The 16,527-nt window shown below is 39.3% G+C and overlaps 1 protein-coding gene across 1 annotated transcript in view; it reads right to left on the bottom strand.

The window, feature by feature from the left end:
* LOC136863318 (uncharacterized) overlaps window positions 1-16,527 on the bottom strand; it is a 109,234-nt gene that overhangs the window by 7,644 nt on the left and 85,063 nt on the right. Inside the window, exons 5-6 of the mRNA XM_067139707.2 lie at window positions 5,327-5,473; window positions 2,860-3,677 (exon numbers count right to left, since the gene is read on the bottom strand). Of these exons, the coding sequence (XP_066995808.2) occupies window positions 2,860-3,677; window positions 5,327-5,473 (965 nt within the window). The remainder of the gene's footprint in view (window positions 1-2,859; window positions 3,678-5,326; window positions 5,474-16,527) is intronic.

Raw genomic sequence — 16,527 nt, 5'->3', positions numbered from 1 at the left:
GTTTTCAGACCAACTTTGCATTACGGGAGCGAAAACTGGGTGGACTCAGGATATCTTATTCATAAGTTAGAATTAACAGACATGAAAGTAGCAAGAATGATTGCTGGTACAAACAGGTTGGAACAATTCCAGGATGGTACTCGGAATGAGGAGATAAAGGCTAATTTAGGAATGAACTGGATGGATGAAGCTGTACGCATAAACCGGCTTCGGTGGTGGGATCATGTGAGGCGAATGGAGGAGGATAGGTTACCTAGGAGAATAATGGACTCTGTTATGGAGGGTAAAAGAAGTAGAGGGAGACCAAGACGACGATGGTTAGACTCGGTTTCTAACGATTTAAAGATAAGAGGTATAGAACTAAATGAGACCACAACACCAGTTGCAAATCGAGGATTGTGGCGACGTTTAGTAAATTCTCAGAGACTTGCAGACTGAACGCTGAAAAGCATAACAGATGTAATGATAATGTATGTATGTATATTAATTTTCACATTTTAATTCATATTTTATATTTTTAAAGTAAGTAAGTGAGTCAGGGAAGTCTACAATACAAATATTCAGACCCGAGCTACAGCAATTAACCTGACGCGATGAGGCGGGAATCGAATCCGGGGCCGCCTGAACCGTAGGACACTACGCTAACCATTCAGCAAAGATCTTCCAACCATCCCTGAAATACGTAACAACAGAACACCTCCCTCCACATAGGGTTGACGTCAAAAGAAACATCACTGGACTAAGTACGCATGTACGACACTGATCACATTACAGTAATGTTTCTGTCATATACTTTATATCTCACCCCTGTGTTTGTATTAGTTTCCTCTCGGTTTTCAATAATTTTCTCTATTCTTTTTCGTTTCATGTCTATGCAATGAATGCTTTTCTATAGCTTAATTTGATCAAGCACACAAATTATTGCCTCACATGCCCAACAAGGGTCTCAGCCCGCTAAGAAGACAACTAGACATCCACATGGTCTGCAGGCACTGGAGTGCCTCTAGGTGAACATAATGACATCCTCCGCCCATTTGCTTGACTTCTACTACCGGGTCCACTGCCTCTCTGCTTCTCAGTTTGTCTTACGAATCTGAGTGAACTTCGTTACAGACATCAGTCCAGAATTAAAATACTTGGACGAAACCGCTGCTCTATAGTGCCGTCGTTTAATTTGACCATCCTCCCCAATTATTAAAGAAAGTTGTCACCTGTTCACGGAATGAATGGCATAGGTTATAACTAGGCCTCGGAAGTTGAAGAACCGATCTTGATAGCTGCAGTCGCTTAAGTGCGGCCAGTGTCCAATATTCGGGAGATAATGGGTTCGAACCCCACTTTCGGCAGCCCTGAGGATGGTTTTTGGTTTCCCATTTTCACACCAGGCAAATTCTGGAGCTGTACCTTAATTAAGGCCACGGCTGCTTCCTTCCCACTCCTAACCCTTTCCCGTCCCATCGTCGCCATAAGTCCTATCCGTGTCCGTGCGACGTAAAGAAACTTGCGGAAGTTGAGAAAAAAACCTTTTTTTCTCGAGTGTCGGAAGACGAGGCCCATCATAATGTATGTTCATTCTGGTTCACTGTGGGCCAGAAAATGGTGGGTTTTATTTGTCCTTTTTATGCCTTTTCGGCAATTTTTGGCTTATTGGTCCCTTTCAGCCTTTTTAGGTCTTAGCGTCCATTTTTTTTGCAACTTCCACTTCTTCCGACTACATTTTTAATGTCCATTCTCAATTCGAATCAACATTAGTTCATCCATCACCTGATAAACGTATTTTCTCTAGTAAATACATATATTTCAACCACATCTGAAAAGACAGAAACTGAAATGAAATAATGAAACTAGTGCCTGAAAAAACCAGGGGTGACCAAAACATATCAGATGTAAGGCTTTTCAGGCGTTAGCTCTATTAACCAGCGTTTCGTCTTAGGTCTGACACAAGACTCATCAGATTGGGATGTGTCAGACCCTGCCCACTGACGCTGGGGTGTATGCAGGTGAACTTATCAGAAGCCTTTATAAGAGGCACAGTCTGATAACTGCATATGGGAGATTAATCTCCACAATGGAATTATTGCCCGCCTAGCAATTCCGAATGGAAAATTCTATATTCCCATGTCATGCTCTATTGGTGAAAAATATCTAATTCCCTCCATGGGAATTTAGAATTTTCTATTCAAATTATGTGCGAGATAAATGAAATATTGAAAGAAGAAAATGTTGATGCGGGTGTTTTTGAAGAAAATGTAACTTGCTTCAAGTATGAACCCTTAACATCCGTTGAAGTGGAGAGAAGTTCCTCCATGTTTTGCAACGTGCTGTCTGCAAACTGACGATCCTTTACACCTAAGAACTTGGAGATGACTATTTTGATATACTGCAAAGCCAGCTGATGTAAGGTTTCTGAATTCCAATTTCTATAAAACCAGGGGGTTAATCCAAATATGATTTCAGTTATACTAATTTCAATTTCTCTCCCCGGGATGTCCATTGCGGGTTCTTTGAATTCATTCTAGGTAGAAAAAGTATTTCATTCTAAATTCTGCACGTACTTTTTTTAACAAACATGGAATTCCTTTTTAATGATGTCAATCTAAAAATATATACTGTCTGAAATAAGTATTTCACTCATATATTTCTGCACTCTATGTTGCATACCACCAAGATTTTGCATCTTTAAACATTTTATTATTTTATTAAATATGTAATTAAAACTAAAATATGAATAAATATTGATCGCATTTTACGTCCTTTTTCCAGTTTTAGGTCCTTTTCTGGATATGTTTAGGTCTTTTTAGGCAATTTATAGGTCTTCACCTTCCGATCCCTAACTAGACAAGTATTGTCTCTACTTACCTTACGGAATCAGCATCCGACTTGACGGAATCGCCGCTACGTATACGCGTCCCTTCTGGCCTCTGTAAAGCATTTTCCCGCTTATTATTATGATCATCTCGTCTGTACGGCTTATCGTGTACTTGGGAGTGTTCCCAATCACCATGGGTATCAAATCTCCTTCCACCAGAGGCGATACCACTGAGTGCGTGTGGTATATGGTCTCGTCTGAGAGAGTCATCCCTGTGATCACCATTCCACCGCCTTGGCTCACCACTTTGCACTGTTTTCTGAGGGTTATATCCACCGTTATAAGGCCTGTTGTGAGACATCACATCGTCCCGTTTCTGGCCGCCACTGTGAGGTACGTTCCTTCTTCCAGGTTCGTAGTTTAGAACTCTGTTCTGGTCATTGTGGTAAGATGTAACCATTCTCTTGCTGGGCCCATTGTTATATCTTCTTTCATCTCTGCGTTCAGGCTCCGTACGGTACGGACCATCTCGCTGATTTACTTCCCTCTCAAGCGCCTCAAATTTGGGCGGACCATTCGATCTCTCACGATGACCGTATGGCGAGTTCCAACCAGGGGAATCGTCTCTACTTGGTTCTCTCCTGTAAGGACTGGTCCGGTTTGGGTCTCCGAATGATTTCCGCAGTTCTTCTACAATAGGATCAGTTATGGGAGATATGTGGTGCCTAGGTGGCATGTCCTGTCGCTCTGGACTGAATTGTTCGTACGGTGTCTCATGTTCTTCGAACTGGTTCTTTCCATTCTGCCTGACATGATCTGCAGCGAAAATCCAGTTAGAATGCGTTGGTAGTACATGACCGTCCGCAACCTGCAACACAATCAGAGCAACGGAATTATGGCATGAACACTTCTTATATATTTCACATTCAGCCATTCAGAAAACATCTGACATGGAACAAACATAGCTACATGAATTTCTGCTAGGAATGTAATAGTGCATAGTGAGTCACCTGTTGACGAATGAGAGTACCATTTCATCAATAGAGTAACGGCCATGTGATGTCAAACCTATCTGCATTGTTAGAACATTCGTAGTCGTCTTCGGTGCCTCCGCCACATGGCAAAAATACTAATATAAAATGTCTAGAACTATGCAAGTTGATTGCCAAAGTGTGTATTAAACAATTTAACATTAATCCTTTGAGCAATGAGTTTTTCCAGTTCCTACCGAACATTGAAGTGAGTATTTGGTGGAAAAGAGGAATTTGGATGACAAACATTTTATTTTGTGTTAATTATCATCATAATTACAAATACACTCATCCCCAGGCTAAAACTGAGAGTCTACCAATATTTCGAATATTCTCAAGGACATTCTCATAATCGACCGCTCGACTGGCCACCGCCTGCATGGGCGGTCATAGGTATCTTATACTCCCACCTTCCATGCTTTCCCTCGCTCATAACCACCGCATAAGAGTAAAAAAAGAAATATGCTGGGAAAATATTTTCTCTTTGGCAATTCTAAAATCTGACAATCCTGCTAGATAAGGCATTTCAGCTTCTCTTTTAACTCTGATATTATTTTGTGTAAATGCAATGTTATAAATTGTGATGCAAGTGTAATGGGGGGGGGGCTAGTAGGCTATAACTTGGAAAAGATATTCTCTAACCCATGGGTAAATAATGGAAATACCGAGCTCGATTATTATTATTATTATTATTATTATTATTATTATTATTATTATTATTATTATTATTATTATTATTATTATTACCTGTAAGGTGTGGCTATGAAGTTGTTTACGTCTACTATTATTATTTACGTAGTTATATACGGACTATATTTTGTATAAATCATGTTCGTATTATTTGTGAGGTTATGTCATGAAACATCTGCTGTATGTATATTAATATCAGTTTATTTAATGTAAGAACCCGTAATTAATGGTGTATAATTTATTATTTACCTGTACGTATGACGTATAAATCCAATGCAATATTGTGCAACACACGGTAATAGTCCAGAACAACGTATCTTTGGCTCTGGGGAGTTACAGAAAATTCCTTTCGCTGTAAATAGGTTACTGGAGACTCTCGAAATTACTAGAAAACATGCTGTGTCATATTCTTCTAGAAGCCTGGCCAGGCAACGTATATAGAGAGGCAGTCTTGAGGGTGGAGTGGAGTTGTTTTTAGTGAAAGTTATGAGTGCAAGTCGTTAATCGAGTATGTAAATTTGTTACGTTGGTAGTTGTTTGACATGCAAGTGTTTCAGTCCCCAGTCTTTTTCTGATTCTTCGTAGCATTGTTTTGTTCATTATGGCAGTTTATTAGCGTGTGTATGTAATATGTGTAAATAAAATAGTGTAGACAACTGATAGCATTTCGTATGTGCGTCTTTGTGGTAACAACAAATGTTCGACCTTCCATAATCCTACGTTTCTGTTTGCGAAAGCCCAGTAAAATATACTATTTTAAAGATGTCACCAATTTATTGAATTACATTTACGTTACCTTCTTCGTGTGCCGATTCTCGTGACGTTCTTGCAGGTAGGACTTGTGGCTCAGCCACAGGACGACACTGTTGATGAGCCACAGGACGCCCGCTCTGATGCTAAACACTGCCATAAAGATCGCAGCGTTCTTGGATAAGATAGCGTCCTTGAAAGAAAATTGAAATACACAAGGGATCATTCAACCCTAGACAAAGGAAAATATACAAAGTATTTAATTAATAATCTTATACAAACATATATTTTGAAAGCATCTTACTGAAGGAGTTGAACTGTGTGAAGAATAGCATGATATTCACAAAAAATTAAAAAAATATTCGTCATGTGGCATAACTACATTTTATGAACTCTCCCGCAACAAAATCCTCAAGGTCAAAGCCACACTCACCACTTCAGTTCATGAAAACTTTATAAACACATTATCGTATAATAATTGACGGATTTTACCATTTATATCAGCAGAATAAAAGCTGAATTAAATATATCGTCTGGCTTGAAGTTTAAAATGTGTATTTTTTTTTTTTAATGTCTTACTTTTAGTCGGCCTTCTTTAAATATAATTTGAAGTGTTATAGAGTTAGAATACTGCTATTAATACAAACAGAATTGAGTTGTCCTTTTCCTGTACCAAACCATTAAAAATGTCTTTTAAATAATTGAAAAGTTAATTTTATTAGTCGAGTTAGTTATTGATGTACTGTTTTAAAAAATTCCATAAAATCACATTTCTTCTCATACGGAACTCTTTCTCTTACATTTGCATTCCTTAGTAGGTTTCTCTCTTGCCGCAACTTTCCTAAAAACTCCTGTGCATTGTTCACTATTCGCATGTTCTATCTTCCACCCGTTCCGTTCCGTTCCGTTCCGTTCCGTTCCGTTCCGTTCCGTTCCTTTTTTTTTTTTCTTTGACATCGGAAATGTAAAATTTTTCCGTCTGCTTCGAAGAATCGGATTTACACATTCTTGCGAAGATTTTCTTCCCGTGTCATCATTTCGGTTATGTTCACTGCCTGAATCCCCAAAATGTTCACTCATATCACTTTTGGCCATCATCGCTGTTATTACCAGTGTTGCCAACTTATATTTTCAAGATCCGCTAAATACTACTAAAAATCCGCTAAAATTCCGCCAAGAAATCCGATCTCAAATAATGAGCAATAAAAACGGGCAATAATAATAATAATAATAATAATAATAATAATAATAATAATAATAATAATAATAATAATAATAATAATAATAATAATAATAATAAATGTCTGCACTCACCTGATCTGTGAGTTTCACTGGGATTAACCTCCTGCCTGCGAGCCGCCGAGTTAAAACTTGTAGGTGTTCTAGTGCCGGGAGCAAACTAGGTGAATCCCCTACCTCAAGGGCCACACACAAAACAGGCCAGTTCATCAAACGGTCATCCTTCATATCATAAATATAAATGATACTCTCTCACAGTTTCATTATCTGTCGTCATTCGTCAACTAAGAGAAAATACCCTTTCCCCACGCATTACAAATTCATGATACCATGATCTCATAACATCAAATCCAAATAACATGTTTTCCTAATGTGACGGCTAGCTCCTGATAAGAACTACGGAATAGCTTGGTGAAAGACTGGAGTACAAATTTTTTTAAAAAAGTAAAATGGATAAAACGCTATATTCCACTGTAATAAATTTAGAATTCCGCCAAAAAGTCCGCTATCCACTAAATGATATATTTCTCCGCCGACAGTCTTCTAATTCCGCTAAATTTAGCGGAAAATCCGCTAAGTTGGCAACACTGGTTATTACAGTACTGCCAATGCAGGTACATCTTGGAGGAGTCCCTAATACAAAAAAGCTAGGCAAGTTTAATTTCAATTGCATGTATTACTATCAGTTTTCATTTTAATTACACCAAATAATGCTAATTAATGTTATTGGCTTTACGTCCCACTAACTATTCTTTAAGGTTTTCGGAGACGCCGAGGTGTCGGAATTTAGTCCCACAGGAGTTCTTTTACGTGCCAGTAAATCTACCTACAGGAGGCTAACGTATTTGAGCACATTCAAATACCACCGGACTGAGCCAGGATTTAACTTGCCAGGTTGGGGTCAGAAGGCCAGCGCATCAACCGTCTGAGCCACTCAGCCCGACCAAAGAATGCTAATTGTTTTCTATATACAGAGGGGTCCAGAAAAATGTAGACACTCTTTGATAGTTAAAATGTTTGGAACAAAATGACATATCGTTGCAAATCTTGCGCGGTAGCGTAGTCCAGTGTTTTCTCAACAGATGATGAAGGTCACGTGAATAGCGCGACAATCTTGACGGGCGTTTTCCAGCAGATGACAGTGCAGCAATGAATGAAGTAAGATTGTCGCTTGATCAACGCAAGGCCGTGTTGAAGTGGTACTGGAAGTACAAAAACATGATGGAGGTACAACGACAATGGCATAATGTGTACGGAACTCAGCCACCAGCACGTACAACAATTTATCGTATTCGGGATGGATTCGAAGCCGACGGTTCTGTTCAGGATGTGCATAAGAAAAGGTCTGGACGACCAAAAACATCAAAAGGTCCAGCTTCCAGTGCTGCTGTGTTGCATATTTTACTAGGACTACAAAAATCTGTGAATCAGGGTGCACGTGAAAGCGAGGTAAGCCGATCAACCGTACGACGAATTCTGAAGGCTGCAAAGCGGAAAATGTACATTCCAATATCGCTGCACGCGATGAACGAGGACGACCAGGATCGAAGGATGAAGTATTGCGAGTGGTTTGAAGGCATGATTCGCGAGAATGAACGGTTTGCAGCGATGGTTATCTGATCTGACGAGGTGGAATTCATACTGAACGGTACTGTAAACCGCCACAACTGCGTGAACTGGGCTCCTGAAAATCCTTACGTTCACGTGGAGAAACGTGTTAATCTACCCGGTGTTAATGTGTGGTGTGGTCAGTCATCGAGCGGTTTGATTGGCCCATTCTTCTTTGAAGGTACCATAAGTGGTACGGTGGATCTTCATATGCTGTAAACATCGATTTTACCTGCCATCCGAGAGGTGACGGGAAATTAAAGATTTTACCTACAACAAGATGGCGCTCCGCCTCACTACCACAGGGATGCCAGAGCCTAATGGGATGAAAATCTACCTGGAAGATGGATAGGTCGCGAAGAACTGTCGAGTACCCACCACGGTCTCCAGACCTTACACCCCTTGATTTCTACTTATGGGGGGCCTTGAAAAATAAAGTTTATCGACAGAAGCCAGCTACATTGAACGAGCTACGAGAAACCATCGAGGCGTCCTGTACGGCTATCACACCGCCAATACTGTTCGGTCAGCAGTTCAGCTGCATCGACGTTGTTTGGCTTCTAATGGGGATCGCTTTGAACACATAAAATAATCTTCCCCCCCCCCCCCCCGTGCAAGTATTGTAACGGTGTGTCATTTTGTTCCATTAACACTGACTATTAAAGAGTGTCTACATTTTTCTGGACCCCTCTGTACACATGGATAAAACGGATTATGGAGTATTTTTAGGTACCCCTTTCTTTCACCAAACCCTTCAATTAAAACTACGTGCAGCCAAGATCTTTATACTAGATATCCTATTTTTAATAACACAACAGGTGTTAACATTTAAGTTAAACTCGCCCCATCACTCGGTTCAAGTCAGTCATGCTTCATCAGGCTTGACGAAGAGTTCCAGAAATTAATTAAATTATTCCCCTCATGCCATCTCAAACCAAGAATGATGTTATTTTGAATTTTTTCTATACATAATTTATGTTTCCTGCCATTTTTATATTTTTGGAAGTACTATTCATCATTAAGAAATCTAATTTATAAGACTACACAATGGAATAAGCATTAATAAAACCATATAAAGAAATTCAACCTCTTTCCGATCACATTGCAGAGAAAGAGCCGTTTTGTATTGTCGGCAGCATTCATCCCAGCGTTGGCATTACTCTCAGCTACAGTTTCATTACTTTGAATCAGATCTCTATGCTACACTATGCTTCCATTTTCATTCCTAAGTAACTACTACGATCTATATCTATTCTAACCTGTTTATTATATTCATGTTTTAACTTCCCCGTACAGTTCTCAATCCCTCGACTTCTCTCAAAAACCAACAGGCAAATCCCAAGTGTATCAAAAATGCAGTCCATTTTGACTTCCTGAATTTAAAACATCTGCTATATCTTGCTGGGACCACACAAGTTGAGCCTCACTGGAATTATCTTTCCGAAACCCGAACTGCCTTTTAACAAACCAGTTAGTAATTTAGTATAATCGGACAAAAATAATTCCCAGAGCTTTTTTGCAACAAATGTTAAGCTGACTGGCTTGTAATTATCCGGCTTATGTTAATCACCCTTTTCTTTGTACACTGGGGCAACTATAGCAACTCTCAATTCATTTAGTATAGCTCGTTAAAGCAGACAGTAATCAAATAAGTATTTCAGACACGGCACCGCATCCCAGCCCATTGTCTTTGGTACATATCCAGAAATATTATCAATCTCAGCGGTTTTTTATCTTTCAACGTTTGTACCATTTGAAAATACTGTAGATAAATAAAATTAACTAAAGTTTATAAGTGGAGCCACATTTATGCCACTTACAGATGAAAAATGACAATCCTCAGCCTGTTTCCAGTCATTCGAACCGGGCGAGTTGGCAGTGCGGTTAGGGACGCGCAGCTGTGAGTTTGCATTCGTGAGATAGAGGGTTTGAACCCCACTGTCGGCAACTCTGAATATGGTTACCGTTGTTTTCCATTTTCACACCAGGCAAATGCTGGGGCTGTACCGTTATGAAGGCCACGGCCGCTTCCTTCCCATTCCTAGGCCTTTCCTATTCCATCGTCGCCATAAGACCTATCTGTGTCGGTGTGACGTAAAGCAAATAGCAACAACCAGTCATTCGATCGGGTCAGGAATGGAATGAAGCCCCATCTAGCGGCGAGGATAGGAATTTTGCTGGCTGCCGAAGCCTGTCGCACTCCTCTGGGGCAATGGCTAATCACTGACAGATGAAATTATATAGGAGAGTATTGCTGGAATGAAAGATGACAGGGAAAACCGGAGTACCCGGAGGTAAACCTGTCTCGCCTTCGCTTTGTCCTCACAAATCTCACATAGAGTGACCGGGATTTGAACCATGGAACCAAGCGATGAGAGGCCACCCGCTGCCACCTGAGCCACGGAGGCTCCAATGGCAATGGCTGATTGTTATATTGACGGCCTTACGAAAGATCAAAGATACCATTACTCAGACAGTTCTTACAAGATACAGTACAAGTACCAACGTAACAATGAAGAGGGTTCCCAGTGATAGTACGACCGCGAATCACTTTATGTCAACAGACTAGTATTTGGAGTAATACCTGATGATGATGATGATGATGATGTGCTGATGATCCTTTCGTTTAGGGGGAGAGGGAAATTATATGTTTCGGCTGTCAAGTTATCATCTCCTGAATCAGGGAAGTTAATAGTAATAATAATAATAATAATAATAATAATAATAATAATAATAATAATAATAATAATAATAATGGTGTTTCGTCCGGCTAACTAATTTTGACGATAATACGTCTATACTTTGAAGTATTAGGGTGCCATTCCTCAAAGTCGATCGACATATTTTCAGGCGAGGTAAAGAATCATGGAATCCAAAGTCTTGAGTTAGAGAAGGTGATGTCATGTAGCGACTCGCAGAAGGGGAGAGTCGAGGAATGAATTGGCGGGTCGTTTGGTAACCGAAGCAGTGTAGCTCAAAAATGCGAAGCGATACAACGTTGACAGATGTTTCAAACGATTCGTAAAAATCAAGATATAATCTCAATTCAGCAATAATCTACAAGTTGAATTGGATGAATTCGCGAGTGAAGTTAAGTGAGCAGGGAAAATTCACGGTGTCGAGGCATAAGCCTATGCAGCACAAAAAGCAACGTCAGAGCACGATGGTTACTATAGTAGCCGGATATATGGTTACTTTGAGGAAACTCAGTACAACGCAGTCCTACGTGACCTTGAGTTAAATTGGAAACATTCGTGAACGAAGTCCCTCGAAACTGTAGAAGGAGAGCATGCTGGAGACGGTGGCTTGCCTTATTTGATTACAGAGTGTCGTTCGGGATCTCTGGACACAATGTTTGAAGGGTAATTAGCTTATGAAAACCAATGTCTCCATCAACGATCTTACTCAATTGGAAAGCCAGCATTTCTAGCTATAGCCCGACAACGTAATTTCCATTGCAGCAGGCATTTTTGCACAGCTAGCGTGTCTATCTTATCCCAGGCTTTCCAGATAGTGCGTGGACGTATATTTCCTAAAGCTCTCTTTAGGATATAGTTCTCGCATCAGCTTTAGAGATGCACTTCAGAAACCCATCGACAAGTTACTAGTTTGGGCTCGAAACAACGAATTGAATATAAACAAAAAGAAAACAGTAACGATGACAATGAAAAGAGGTGGGAGACGCAGTGAGTCTGAGACCATTCTGTACGAGGGTGAAGAGCTGGAAACAGTAAACAAATTTAAATATCTAGGCATAACGTTTTAAACTCACGGAACAACTTTCACTATCCATGTTAAGGCGAGGTTGGCGGGAGCGATTCTTGCTATTCGTGATATTCAGCACCTGCAAAAATTTTCTCTGAACTCTGAGAACTGCTCTAGCGTTGCTTCAGATGAAAGTAAAACCAATAATCACATATGGACTGCATTTAATATGGAAACATGTCACTAAATCAAATTTTAAAAAAGAGGCTTAAAGCTACTTTTATGAAAAGGGTGCTTTGCGTCTCTAAGTGGACACCATCCAGACTGATCTATGAATTATGTCGAGAACCAATGTTCTTGGAAGACCTGAGATTCAGCCTGTCACTATCATCTACGACGCCTTATCAGTAACTATTGCAAGAGTATTATCGGAAGAAAGCATAGATTTGGAGTGACTTTTACCCTGCTGACGCTATGATCAGCAGAGAATGGCCAGTTTCCAACTACGAGTTACGTCATCTTATTACTAGATTTGCAGTACATGGTTTTCACCATAAAGTCTGTCGTACAAAAGGAAGTTTCACACACCTACCGTAAACTGTGTATGCTCTCTCTGCGATAATACTTGCGACCGATACCATCTCGATAAGTGCCCGAGGAGGAAGTCCTTACGTGACCAGCTATTTATTCTATATTTCTTGTAACATATGGCCATTGGCTGCAATAAATTCTATTATTAAATGCACAGAAGTCCATGGATGACTCTTCGGGTGCCTTTATCGGAATGTCATTAAAAGGAATTGCACGGATTCCAGTTTCCATCTCCACTCTCTCTACAGACAGAGGAATCGAAAAAGAAGTGTGGCTTTATCTTGTATCGATACCAGATTTTTTTTCGCACTCCCATACAGTGCTGGGATATCCATGTTGTAAATGGGTGTCAAAACCTCGTGTGATAGTATTTATAGTTCACCTTCACATTATTAGCGACACGGCGAATGGTAATAATAATAATAATTATCGTATGGCCTCAGCTACCGTTTGCAGACATTTCGATTTGACGCCATCTGGCTGTCTGCTCGTCAATTTCGACGTTCCGGTTTACTCTAGGTCTATGGCTGAGATTTAATTAATTTTGTCGGGTAAATACCAAATGTATCACCAGAGTTCTTTTACATGCCGACATCGTACGACATGGAGTGTCGAATGGACTTTTTTCCGCCCTTCAAAAATCCGACTACCTCTGCCGGGTTTGAACCCGCTATCTTGGGATCCGGAGGCCGACACTCTACCACGGATCCACAGAGGCAGCTACGGCGCATGGTTAACTTGCCATTGAAGCGGTATCCAGCGATGATCATAAAACCCCTTGGAAAACTTACGTGGCATTCTTTATAGAATGTTTGATATCTTTTTTTGTCTCTAGGGCGATAGTAAATCGAGCCGCGTTTGTTACAGTCACTAAGGTACACATATTCTTAGTCTTATGTCACCATATTTTTCCATCTGTCTTCAAATCAAATCAAAATCTCTTTATTTGCAAATGAGGTGTCTACCTCGGTGGCAAATGGTACACTAAAATACATTATTGTCAAGCACTAAATTTTAAATTAACAGGAGACGAATAAAATTTTCCTAGAATACAATATTATACAATTTATGCTAATAATTTTTTCTATTAAACACACACATCATCCTTAATAAATTTATATTGTTTACAAAATTCTACTTATAATATCTTACAAACATAGTCAACTCATATACAGTACGGTATGTGAAATTACTTCTAATAATACTATACAACTGGTATAAGATTAAAATTAACATTGAATTTATTTACATATTTATATTTTACCCATTTTGGAACCTAAGTAGCATAACGACCTGCTGCGTCTTAACCAGAGCCCCTTTTGCCACCACTTTTCAGAGTTCCTGAAGGGCCTTCACAGCTACCGTAGCGGTCCCAGGGCCCTCGAAGTCCCCACTGTACTTCACCCCTACAGGCAGTCCCCTACTTGGGCTGTCCAAACTCCTTAGACCAGGGGATGGAATTAATTTAATCACACACATTTATTATTTACAATATCCTGCACTGGTTGAATGCCCTCTAACATTTAATTTATTATCTCTGTTGTTTATTCTCTTCTTGAATATCTGTACAGATTTTGGAAAAGGATCAAACACTACCCCTGGTAAACTGTTCCACTCCTTCACGCCCTTCCCAATGAAAGAAAATTTACCCCAATCGCTTCTGCTAAAATTCCTTCTAATTTTGTACTTGTGGTCAGTTCTACCAATATAATTATTTTCCAACCGAAGCCTCTCACGGATATCTCCCCATGCTTCTTCTCCTGTATAGGCTCTATATAATCCTTTAACATTTCTGATACACTACTCTTTCTCCTGAAATCCCCTGTTACAAACCTTGCTGCTTTCCTCTGCACACCATCTAGTTCTTTTATTAGGTATTCTTGGTGAGGATCCCAAACACTGTTTGCATATTCCAATAATGGACGAACCATACTTAAGTAACATTTTTCTTTTAATTCTTTGTTGCATCCTTTAAGTAGCCTCATTATGACATGTAACGATCTGTATGCTTTCCCAACAACGTCATCAACATGACCCTTCCAGTGCAAATTACTTTCAAATCTTACGCCTAAGTATTTGCACTTGCCATCTTTTGGGATAACTACCTCATCCAAAGTATATTCAAATTCAGTTTTAAAGCTCCTGTTTGTAAAAGTTGTAACAGTTGATTTGGCTCCATTAATCTTCATATTATTTTCTTCAACCCATTCCTGGATACTGTCAAGGTCCCTTTGTAATTCTGAACAATCCTCAATGTTATTTATTTCCCTATAAACAATTATGTCATCTGCATACAATCTAATTTTTGATTTTATATTGTTCCCTAAATAATTTGCGTATATTAAGAAAAGTAACGGACCGATTATACTACCCTGTGCAATTCCCTTCCAGACTTTCTCTTCCTGTGATATATTATTTCCTACTTTGACTTTCTGAACCCTTGAATTTAGAAATGTTCTTATCCAACGTATAACCCTTACGTCCAATCCTATTCCCTCCAATTTCTTTAATAATATTCCATGTTCCACTCTATCAAAGGCTTTGGAAAGATCTATGGCTATGCAATCTAACTGGCCTCCTGAATCTAACTGATCTGATATGTCCTGCTGAAATCCCACCAGTTGTGCCTCGCAAGAAAATTTCTTTCTAAATCCATACTGGCTCCTCATGAACCAATTTTTATCATCACATATCCCTCTGATGTACTTTGCTATTAAACTCTCCAGTATTTTACAAACTATACTGGTCAGGCTGATTGGTCTGTAGTTCTCTGGTTTCCTTTTATCACCCTTTCCTTTATAAATTGGTATTATTATAGATTCCTTCCATTCCTTTGGTATCACACTATTGTTTATGACATAGTCAAAGAGAAATTTTAAATAAGGCACTATATACCACCCCATTGTCTTTAATACCTCCCCAGTAATTTGATCACTTCCTGCTGCTTTTCCTTGCTGAAGCAGTTGGATTTCTCTGAAAATATCTTCATTTGTGAATGAGAAGCTTCTTGTTTCCCTCTGCGTCTCTCCCTCTTTATCTTCTGTTACGGTTTCCAAGTCCTGACAATCTTCTACTGAATCTCGGAATTCCCTACTAAAGAGGTTTGCTTTCTCAGTATCTGTTAAATAGTGTTCACCCCCTTCTCCCACCATTGTAGGAATTTGGATTCCTTTTCCTTTTTGATTCCTAATATATGAATACAGCTTTTTCCATTTCCCTTTGTGGTCATTACCCTCTTGAAGAATGCCATTCATATAATTCTCTTTTGCTTCCTTTTTCACTCTATTCAGTTCCCTCATTAGTTGTTTTCTAGTTTCTCTATTCTCCCTACCTTCTTTGATTTTCCTGTTTACTATTCTGCATTTTCTTTTTAATTTTCTTATTTCCCTTGTGTAATAAACAGGGTCTGAGGTCATTTTACCCTTCTTAACAGGTACAAATCTCTTCTCTCCTTCCCAAATTATTCCTTTAAATTTAGCCCAAAGTGTATCCACATTATTCCCTTCACTTATCCAACAACTGAATTGTGATTTAAGGTAAGTCCCAAATTCATCAACTTTAGTTTTTCTGTATAATTTCTTGTCTTTTGTGACCCTCTTATTAAGCATTTTTGGTACGAGTCCTACATCCACTATTACAGCCTTATGGTCACCTATTCCTTCAATTACCTCAGTTTTATCAACAATTTCCCATGGTTTAACCAAGAATACATCTAGCAAGTTATTGAGACGAGTTGGTTCTTGTACTACCTGTGTAAATCCTCCCTCCCAAATTAACTTATTTGCCAGTTTCTGTTCATGGGCTTCACTTGCAGCTCCATTCCATTCAACTTCAGGCAAGTTTAGATCTCCCCCAATTATTACCGTATCATTATTGTTTTTATGAGTATAATCTATTATTTTCTCAAATATTTCCATATCTCTTTCCTCTCTTCCAGGCCTATATGTTCCTATAATTCCCACCTCCTTCATATTATCACAAACTAATTTTATCCCTAATATTTCATCCCTTTCATCAGTAAACCATTCATGCGAACAATAAGTTTCCTTCACCAGAATAAATACCCCTCCTCCTTTTTTATCTCCTCGGTCTCTACGATAGACT

Source organism: Anabrus simplex, chromosome 1, assembly GCF_040414725.1.
Source record: "Anabrus simplex isolate iqAnaSimp1 chromosome 1, ASM4041472v1, whole genome shotgun sequence".
NCBI classification, from domain to species: domain Eukaryota; kingdom Metazoa; phylum Arthropoda; class Insecta; order Orthoptera; family Tettigoniidae; genus Anabrus; species Anabrus simplex.
Note: the sequence above shows the minus strand (reverse complement) of the source record. Positions and strands in the feature narration are given on the sequence as shown.